General features: G+C 44.2%; 1 protein-coding gene across 1 annotated transcript; it reads left to right on the top strand.

The window, feature by feature from the left end:
* The first annotated feature begins 2,883 nt into the window (after positions 1-2,883).
* On the top strand, positions 2,884-6,354 carry LOC128752795 (intestinal mucin-like protein). The gene is made up of 6 exons (XM_053854423.1): positions 2,884-4,940; positions 5,235-5,333; positions 5,426-5,554; positions 5,629-5,668; positions 5,748-5,868; positions 5,998-6,354. Exons 1-6 carry the CDS (start codon positions 4,725-4,727, stop codon positions 6,194-6,196), a joined length of 804 nt encoding a protein of 267 aa, XP_053710398.1. The 5' UTR covers positions 2,884-4,724; the 3' UTR covers positions 6,197-6,354.
* Positions 6,355-11,068: the final 4,714 nt, after the last annotated feature.

Genomic DNA, 11,068 nt, shown 5'->3' with positions numbered 1-11,068 from the left:
CACAACAACTTCCACTACCACAACCCCACCCACTGTTACTACTCCAGCATACACCACACCAACTTCAAGACCCCCAACACCAACAACTCCATCAATCACAACAACTTCCACTACTACAACCCCACCCACTGTTACTACTCCAGGATACACCACACCAACTTCAAGACCCCCAACACCAACAACTCCATCAATCACAACAACTTCCACTACTACAACCCCACCCACTGTTACTACTCCAGGATACACCACACCAACTTCAAGACCACCAACAACTCCATCAATCACAACAACTTCCACTACCACAACCCCACCCAATGTTACTACTCCAGGATACACCACACCAACTTCAAGACCCACAACACCAACAACTCCATCAATCACAACAATTCCTCCCGCTACGACAACACCTACTGTTTGCAGACCAGACATATGTGAGCTCATGACCAGCAGGTGAGAAAGTCTCCAGTCTTTACCGGGACTACAAATACGATTTCTAATTAAGATTTTCCAAACGTCAATAATTGCATTCTCATTTCAAGTTGTGTGTCTTCAGATTTGCTTCACCCACTGACACTCTTTTGCAGTGTGTTTGAGCCCTGCTTCTCCCTTGTGCCTCCTGAACCTTATAAGTCATCCTGTGTGACTGACAATTGTGATGGCAGCGGTAATACATGTGACAGCCTGGATGCTTATGCAACTGAGTGCGCTCGTGTAGGTGTCTGTATTGAGTGGAGGAACTACACCAATGGGCGATGTGGTGAGTTAAAAATGTGTTTCTTATCATTTGTGACAAGATAAAGTGTTGTTGTTAAATTATGCAACATTGTGTTTCCTGCAGAACACAGATGTCCCGATAATAAAGTGTACAGGGCCTGTGGTCCCAACGTGGAGCCCACATGTAATGACAGGTCAGCTTTTCCACTGGTGAAATATTCAGTTTTGTTCTTATGTGGATGTGCTCACACACTTACACTAATTACCGGCAGTAAGGCCCTATTTTTAAATGAATTCAGCTTGTAAATGAAAACGGCAAAGCGTTCCAAAATTTATTTAAAATAATGTCTATGATTGTCCTGTGAGTACGAATGAATGTATGAATTAGTGGCTCTTCTGATAACAGCTCTGGAACATCATAGGTGCATGGTAGCCTCACCGATCAAAACAGTAACACAAATGACAGAATTCACCTGTTTTTTCTGATGGTACATTGATGAAGACGTATAGCTATATTATCATTCATTGATAGTATGTAATGGTCTGAAGCTTGACATCTCATCACACCTGTTTTGACAACAGATACAATAAAAAGTATGAGGCGGACAACTCTGTCTCCACCAACTTCACAAAAGAGGGTTGCTACTGTCCTGAAGGCACAACCTTGTTCAACAATGTCTACGACACGTGTGTGGAATATTGCGGTAAGAACTGCCTTCCTCCTTATTTCAAGAGTGCCCATTTGCAGAAAAATACACTGTTGAACTTGTTTTCAATTCCAGATTGTGTCGGCCCTGATGGACGCCCAATGAAGGTGAGGTATTCTTAACCATAACACAATCATCCATCCAAATAGCAACACCATTTGATTTGACAAGCAGGACAACCAGTTTGATGTCTCAGACAGAGCTGAAACAGATGACTAGATTTGAATGAAACAACAAATTAGACCTTCACAAACATTACTTTTTCTCTTTTGTTTGAAATGAATGTTTCCATTTCATCAGCCTGGTGATACGTGGACAGCCAATTGTCAAGTCTGCGAGTGTGACAGCGATGCTATGGGGATCCATTGTGAGCCAGTTAAATGTGAAGAAGAAGAGGTTCCTGAATGTTCTGAGCCAGGTCAAGAGCTTATCAACAAGACAGAAGGCTGCTGTACAAAACAGTCCTGCGGTGAGTTGTCGTGTAAAGTTAGGTTATGTGCTCTTTTTCACATTAAAAACTGTAACTGCAATTCAAGCCAAACGACACTCATCTGGCCAGAGTGTAATTTAATTCTTCACTCTTTGTGGTCCATCATGTCTTTGTTATGAGAGAGAGCTTTTTCTCACCTTAGAAAGCCTCTGCCATCCAAACCACGGTGACCTTTTAATAATAGAAGAACCTGAACTGATCCCATTTCCATCATGATTTCAATTCTCTCACACAGAATGCAATACAAACCTTTGTCCGAAGGAAATCACCTGCGAATTGGGATTTTCACTCAACATCACCAACGATGGAACCTGCTGTCAAACATACAGCTGTGGTAAGTTCTTTAGACAAACGGTTTTTGTTCACTAAGTGGTAATCTGAAGTCAAATTCATGATTTTTGCAAGTGTAAACCAAAATTAACCCCACTCATTCTCTCACTTTTTTGTCTTTGCAGTGCCAAAGGGTGTCTGCATCTATAACATGACTGAGTTTGAGGTAACAAACTATTTGGAGACATATTATGTACAGACACAAAAGTCACTATGATTGTGAAACGTTGATATAAAGTGCTCTGAAAACTTTCCTAAATAACAGTATTTACAGAGGTACATATTTACAAAATACTATCGAGAACCAATACGTTTGAAAGATATCAAAAGTCATTCACCTCTGTGAACATGCTTCTTAGATGAAAGTATTGACTAAATAAGGTCAGCCTGAACAATTTTTCATGCACCTTCAAAGTCATTTTCTTGAAACAGCTCTTAATGTTCTCCCTTAGCCCGGTGAGAAGATACCAAAAGAACCAGAACCAACTCCTCGACCTCCTACGGTGCAGCCCCCTGGAACAACACCCTTTAGACCTGTACTGACCTCTCAAACAACCGCAAGGACAACTCCTGGACCTTCAGGACCAGAACAGCCATCTGGTACCACACTGGGAACAACTGCCCCACCATCTGGAACAGGTCAACCCTCAGGAACAACAGTATCCCCTCCAGGAAGTGGTCAACCATTAGGAACAACGGCACCAGTAACCAGACCAGGTCAACCTCTTGGCACAACTGCTGGAACAACGGCACCACCCTCAGGACCTGAACAACCTTCAGCAACAACAGCATTGACAACAGCACCGCCACAAGGACCAGGACAGCCATCAGGCACAACACCAAGAACAACAGTGGTCTCACCAGGAACTGGTCAACCGATTGGAACAACATCAGGTACCAGAACACCACCATCAGGAGTGACAACAGCACCTCCAGGACCTGGACAGCCATCTGGGACAACTTTTGGTACAACTGCGCAACCATCAGGGCGTGAAACACCATCTGGCACCACAGCAGGGACAACGGCACCAATCCCGGGAACTGGTCAGCCATCAGGGTCGACTACAGGAACAACAGCACCACCATCTGGGCCTGGCCAACCAGTGGGAACGACAGTTGGTACAACTGGGCCTCCACCAAAACCAGGAACTCCAGCCAGTACTACTGTAGACACCACAGCGCCCCCATCAGGACCTGGTCAACCACTTGGCACAACACCAAAAACAACAGCACCACAACCAAGCCCTGATCAACCAATTGGTACGACAGCTGGAACAACAGGTTCACCGCCGGGCCCTGGTCAACCATCAGGAACGACGCCAACAACAACAGGCCCCCCAACTGGCCCAAGTCAACCCCTGGGTACAACACCAAGAACATCTGTACCACCACCAGGACCAGGTCAACCATCAGGAACAACACCAAGAACGACAGGACCCCCATCTGGACCAGAACAACCAACTCAAACAGCAGAAGGAACAACAGCTCCACCTTCTGGTCCCAGTCAACCCTCTGGCACAACAGCAGCAACGACAGCACCACCACCTGGACAGCCTTCTGGCACAACAGCTGCTACAACAGCACCACCACCTGGATCTGGTCAACCTTCTGTAACAACACCAAAAACAACAGGACCCAACTCTGCAACGACCGCAGCAATTACTCTACCCCCCTCTGGTACAACAGCGGCCTCACCAGGGCCTGAACAGCCTGCTGCAACGACTGCAGCAACAACCGCACCACCACCAGGGCCTGAACAAACACCAGGAACTACGCCCAGAACATCAGTTCCACCACCAGGACCAGGTCAGCCATCAGGAACAACACCAAGAACAACAGGAGCACCACCAGGATCAGAACAACCATCTGTAACAGAAGGAACAACTGCACCCCCTCCAGGACCTGAACAACCAGCAGGAACAACACCAAATACAACAGGACCAACCCCCCGACCTGGGCAACCAACTGGCTCAACAGGAGGAACAACAGTCACACCATCTGGTCCTGGCCAACCTTCTGGCACAACAGTAGCAACGACGGCACTACCCCCAGGATCTGGACAGCCTTCTTTAACAACACCAAAAACAACAGGACCACCCTCAGAAACAACTAGAGCGATTACTCTCCCTCCTACAGAGACTGCACCAGGGCCTGGACAGCCATCAGGCACAACACCACTGACATCAGGCACTCAACAGACTATTGCAACTACTACAGCCCCTACAGAACCAGGACAGCCATCTGGGACAACAGTGGGATCAACACCGCCAGGACCAGGACAACCATCTGGAACCACAGCAGGAACAACAGCTCCACCATCAGGGCCAGGACAACCTTCTGGAACAACAGCAAAGACAACAGCACCCCCCACTGGTCCAGGACAACCTTCAAGATCAACAGCCACTCCATCTGAAACAGAACGACCCGTTACAACTCCAGCTCTACCAACAGTATCACCTGGGCCACCATCACCCACAACAGAAATGACCACAACACAACCATCAGGCTCAGCGCAACCGTCTGGGACAACTGTGGGAACAACACCCCTCCCATTAATAACAGCACCATCTAGTACACCGGAAACGCCATTAAAATCGGGACCCTGCACAGAATGTTATTGTGGCCCAAGAATGGACCCTGAGACAGGGCTTAATATAATCTCATGCCAGCCTATTGTCTGTGACACGACCTGCGCTGAGGTATGCCCTCGTCTTTTTCCCTTGCACACATCCTGCGCACAAACACAAATCGCTGCCATGACGTCAGATCTCTTAGTGTAGAGACAGAGTAGTTGCTATCTCATGACAATATCAGGTATTGAGGCCATTACGTTCCAGTTATAAGTGTCCAACTAGACTTACAGCATCACAATAAGACTTGGTACTGGGAACGACACTTCACCCAAAATTTGCTAAGTCGGAATTTAAAATGCCCAAGTCATAAAGATGTATTTTCCTTTCATATCAAGAGTACTTATTCTTCTTTCCTTCCAGGGTTATGAGTATGAACCTGATCCAGTCATGTGCTGTGGAAAGTGTGTCCAGAAGAGCTGTGTTGTTACTGCACCAGATAATTCTACACTCTTCATTCGGGTACGCACTGAAACCTCTGTACTTCATACCAAACCCCTTTGTCATTCAGACATATATCTCGATACATTTCATCAACTTGTGCTTCTCCACAGGTCAACGAAACGTATGTTTCCCCTGATGATCCATGTGTCAAATACACTTGTGATAAGATCGGTGATACACTGATGACGACTGAGATTGTCAAGTCCTGTCCACCCTTCAACCCTGATGACTGTGAACCTGTGAGTTGGTCTCACTAAGTTAATGCCGGGAATTCTCTGTCTAATCCCTTTTTTTTTTTCTTTTGTCTGTCCAGGGCACAGAGACGACTGATGCTGACGGATGCTGCAAGTCTTGTAAGTCACTAGCCACACTGGACTTGTCAAAGTTCACAAATCTAGAGCATTTTCCTCAAAAGTCAGTTGTGTGTTGCAGGCAAGCTGCGCAGTGTCTGTGAGGTAGAGACTGAAGAGATCATCCTGGAGACTGACAAGTGTAGAACAACTGTGCCGGTCAGCGTCACCTCCTGTGCAGGCCACTGTGGAAGCACATCTATGTAAGCAAACACAAAATTTGTAAGATGAAACGATAACGATTCATCATTTAATCCACATTGTTTGTGCCTTGAACTTATCTGGTCTTTTAAAAATGTACATGTATTGTCAATGTGTGTGTGTGTGTTCAGATATTCTGCTGCAGCCAACTCCATGATGCACCAGTGTGAGTGTTGCCAAGAGGACGCTACCAGTCAGAGGCAGGTGGAGATGACCTGCGAGGATGGAACCAAGATCCAGCACACCTACACCGTGGTGGAATCATGCCGCTGCACCAAAGCTGAGTGTGTGCCAGGGACCACAGCACGACCACGCCGCAGGAGACGATGAGCACCGACATACTGAGCGCCGTGAATGACGACAATGAAAGACACGCCTTAAATCACAATCTTTGACTCAACTTTTTAGACTTTACTTTTTGTTCTGTCATTTTGGACAGGGTGTGATGTCTCTCTCAATTTTCTTTAAAATCATGATTATTAAAATTATTTCAGCAACATGAAAACTGGTGTCATTATTACTTACTAGAGATAAAGTAGGCATTGTCAATGAGAGGACAAAATAGGAACATCCTGTCCCATGTTGAGCGTCTTCACAGAACAAGACGGTCACCAGGTCTTTGGACATGGAGTCACGTTTGCCTTCGGCCACATGACATTCTACTGATAATACAGGCTTTGATGCAAGACTTGATTTGGACTTGGGCCTCTGCTTCACCTGTAACACCACAATATGGCAGCCTCTTTCAGTTCTTGTACAACAAAGAAACTGACAATTGCAATAGTCTCGATTCATTTCCATTTTTCATGCTCTAATAACATAGATAGATGGGCCAACCTGCGCAGATCTTGTTTGGACTTTGTTATTGTTACAGCTTGTTGTAGCTGCCATTCATTTGAGAGATTTGTAGGTGTACCCTGGGCAACAAAGTTAAAATGCAGTTTAACCAAGGAGCATCATTAAAATACAAATAGACAATATGAGGGCCAATGCTCCCTCAAGTTTTTCACGTGTGAGCAAACACACAAAGTCCCTGAACAGTCCTTTGGTTTATTGACTGCTGTTTTTAGTGCTAAACACTTCCTGGAGCTTGATACCTACGAGGCCGGCACTAGTCTTCTGTAGGAGGCCTGTCAACCTTGGGTCGGAGATTTGGTCAGGCGGACCGAGGAACCTGTCTCCGGACCGTCTAGGTCTTTCAATAAACCATTGATATTGCAATATCTCTGGCTGAGTGGGCTGCTACTCCAACTGGCAGGGGTACTTCACTACTGCTGTGCACAATGTAGAGAAAATACCACAATCCAGCGAGAGTAACACATTAAGTAACGCGTTATCGGCATCACTGGTCATAATATATAATTTCTATTGGCTGAGAAAAAAAAAATCATCCCCTAGAGACAACTACTAAAACCTCATACATCGGTTTGATCACAAGTTAAGAAAACGTGTGCTAGAATTTCTATTATTGCATTATTTTGAGTACAAAGGTAAATACTCTTGTATTGTTTCCAGAAGGACAAGTTATTTACACAAATAAACTCATCAGCTTTAGTAAATTGTCGAAAGTTTGTTTCTGTGTGTGAGAGACACTTTTATATCGACATCGGATGCCATATTTAAAGAGATGTTGACCACAAAAACCTGACAAACCAACCAGAACTTGAAAACAAAACATTATCAAAGAACCACGTTCCTATGTCTTGAACAGAAATGCAACATGTTGGTGACTACAGTCATCATGTGCACACACCTGCGGCAGTGCAAATGCAGCATTAACACACGAGATACACCAGGCATGAAACTTGGTCGTTGACAACCACTCCACTTATGACGTCTGAAAGATTTCCAATGTTTGCCAATATGCAAGGTAAAAAAGTGCTTGATGGAAGTCTCACTTACTCCAGGAATAACGTCTGGGCCACTCTCTTCACTGTGTCCATCCTAGTGTTAGCTATCTCTGGATCTCTGGTCTCTGACCAAAATGTGAACCCACAGGTTTAAAATGTAATTTGCTTTGAGTTTGTGGTTGTGGTTGTTTATTAAAAGTTAGCATGATATTTTTGCCAGTATTTCAATATTTTCTTGTTTCAAGTGTTCCATAATATTTTTGTAAAAGTAATTTGTGTTTTATGGGTGCAGAATACATAACTACCATGTAATTGTACAGCAAAACCGAATATCAGAATCAGAATAGACTACAGCAAAACTCTTATTTCAGAGTAACTGTTTTGACCACATGTATTTGAATTGCAATATCTCACAATCTCTCCGGAACAAAACCTCACATTCCAAAGATTCAATGTTACCTGGGTATGTTGCCACATACTCTGTTTTCATGTGGCCCAACACATTCTTGCTCCTATGCGTATTATATTGTTGTTGGGAAAGTGACCTTTTGAGTGCTATGCTAATGGCTTTGTTTGGCTTTCAATTGGGACACATGTTGCACCTTCTGCAATATATCCTGGTGCTGTGGGCAGCATATATTCATCAAAGACTTTCAACTTTCACTCAGTACACTACTATATGTCACTTTGTAAATAAAGTCCCTCAAACAGCCATGCGTCTCAGTCACGGTGACATCAACAGCAACAGTCAGGGCGAGAGCCAGAAAAGGGGTGACAGACAGTTTATCCAGTGACTTACAATGTAAACTAATGATGACTGCTTCTGACTGTGCACCAACGCTGCCTCCCACCCTGAAACACGACACACAAAGGAAAAGGTTTTTAATCCATTTGGAACGCCTACATTTCCCAAGGCTGTGTACTCCACAATGAATGATAGATAATAAAAAAGTAAAACTACTCAAGCACAATTCGTATGATCTGCCTACGACATGAGTGAAGCATACGTGCCACATATGGTTCCATTTATGCCAAATAACATCTCAAATAAAGTAACAATGAAAACCTTTGATCGTCAAGTGTATGAACCCCAACCACTATTTTTGGATGACTTTTTTTGAACGCCAAAACGAACATCCAATAGACATGCTTAGATATTAGCAAGTCTGTGAGTTGGTTCCGGAAATAAAGCACTTAAATACTAAAATAAGTAAATATGTATTTGGTCCATTGTAATACATGAAGCTGGAGTTCACTGCGCTGTGATCACCACACTGACGTCACACACATGAATCTGGCTGGTCTAGCCTTTATTTAACCAGAATTAAACGGATGCACTGATTTGAGGCCTTGAGTCCAATGATGAACACACTGTAAACACTGCACTCAGTCTTGTAGGTCACTGGTAGAGTGAGATAGTCAAACATGGTTTGCCGGTCATTTCTAAAAGACGCTGCATTTGTGACCGTCACAAATTATACCGCAGTCTACAATTTATTCAGGTAACATTTCATTAGAAATGTGACACTTTTTGAGTGAGAATGTGTTGAGTGATGATGATGCTTGTATTTCCTGATGTACTTCCTGTTCCTCAGGTCCACATCAGTAAAGTCCACATTTTCCTTCATTTTAAACAACTGAATTCTGTGCACCTCTGACAGGGAGAAGCCAGGAGGGCACATCTCAGTTTGGATGTCACGCCGTCATATTTTCAATCCTTACCTTGTGTTACCATGTTTATTCGTCCTGTTGACAAAGGGATGCCAAACGGTTTCAGCGTTCAACACTTCTGTGTACGTTTTCAATGTCAAGGAAAGTTTGTGGAGACCAAGAATGCTATGACTCAGTGAGATGTATTACAAGTGGGAGGCACTGGACCGGATGCTGTGTTTTTCTAGCTACATTTGAGATGACCAGCAAGTTCATCATTCATCTTCAGTGATATTTGTTCAGTCATGGTTCTGTTGTACTGTCACAAACCCAGAGAACGCAGTATGTGTTGCTGGTTTGGGAAGAGCCATTGTGACGCCCTCGTTCCAAAAAACAACAGTAGGTGGTATCCATACTTTCCTTGGTAACAGGTGACGGAAAATGTGACCCAGTTGAAAGCAGCAAAATCTTGTTACTTGTTGGGTGTGAGAACGTCTATGAGACTTCAAGATGTTGACTTCATTTTTGACATCAGGACTGTCTGATGCACATGTATGACAATTGACCCTGTGCTCAGCGAGGTGGAAAGTCAAGGGTCGGAACTGTCGCCATGTGTTTTGTTTCACATGAAGAAATAAATGATCAAAGCAAAAATAAATAGATTTTAACAGCAAAAATATAATCAGCATTATCTTTAGTTTGCCAAAAAATGTCCTGCATAGTCTTTCGGCATTTCCCATCAGGGGTTGCTACAGCAAGTCAGCCTCCTCCAACTGAAGGCATCTTGTGCATCCACCCTTGTCCCGTATCCTCCACCTTTTTATCAGTTTTATCCATGGCCCTGAACAATTGTCTTCCATGTTATCTTTCAGCCACAAATTCCATTTCTAACATTCTTTGCCCAACATCATCCCTGTCACTCAAGTCCATTTGGAGTCTAACTGAGTCTCCAAACTTAAACATTACGTCAACATTAAGTCCCCCCAATATGCCTGTCACTGATGTTCTTCCGAGTCACTCCCAGAAAAATAAACCTGAGCATTCTCAACTCTGACTCTGCAAATTAGACTTTTTTTTCTAAACCATACATCGTAGCATGTCTCACTTTTGTCCTTCAAAGCTTCCTGTTTCACTCCAGGTGCAACACTTCAGTCGCTGATCAATCAGGATCGTCGTCTTCACTCATTCCAACCTGGCTGCTCTCTCAACTTCCTGTGCACACATACATTGCTCTGACTGACCGATCTGAAATACTTGAACAAAATGTTTTCACGGCTTCTTCCCTCCTTCATCGATCCTCATGCCTCTGTTGCACATCCTTTGCTGCTCTCTCCCTCTCAACCTGGGTATCCCGAACAGATCCTTTTGTCCCACCTTGACAGTCTTTCATAGAACTCAGTATGAGCCTCTGTCTTGGTCTGAGGCCGACATTCCAAGTACAGCTGCTTCCCTCCTCATCCTTCTGCTCCCAAGTCACCCGGGGAGTTATTCTTACAACATGAACATAAGTTAAAATCTGATGGTCATTCAAATCCGATCAGTGTAATTATAATGGCATTCTCAGGAACAAATGTTTGACCGGATCTCCCTTGCTCAACATGCCACATATTTGATGTGTAAATGTTACTGGCGCAACGTGTTGATGCTGTGCAAGTGACGAGGGAAGCTGACTCCAGGAGCTGCCTTGTACACACAAATGCCG

The sequence above is a fragment of the Synchiropus splendidus genome, chromosome 1 (assembly GCF_027744825.2).
Source record: "Synchiropus splendidus isolate RoL2022-P1 chromosome 1, RoL_Sspl_1.0, whole genome shotgun sequence".
Taxonomy (NCBI): Eukaryota; Metazoa; Chordata; class Actinopteri; order Syngnathiformes; family Callionymidae; genus Synchiropus; species Synchiropus splendidus.
Note: the sequence above shows the minus strand (reverse complement) of the source record. Positions and strands in the feature narration are given on the sequence as shown.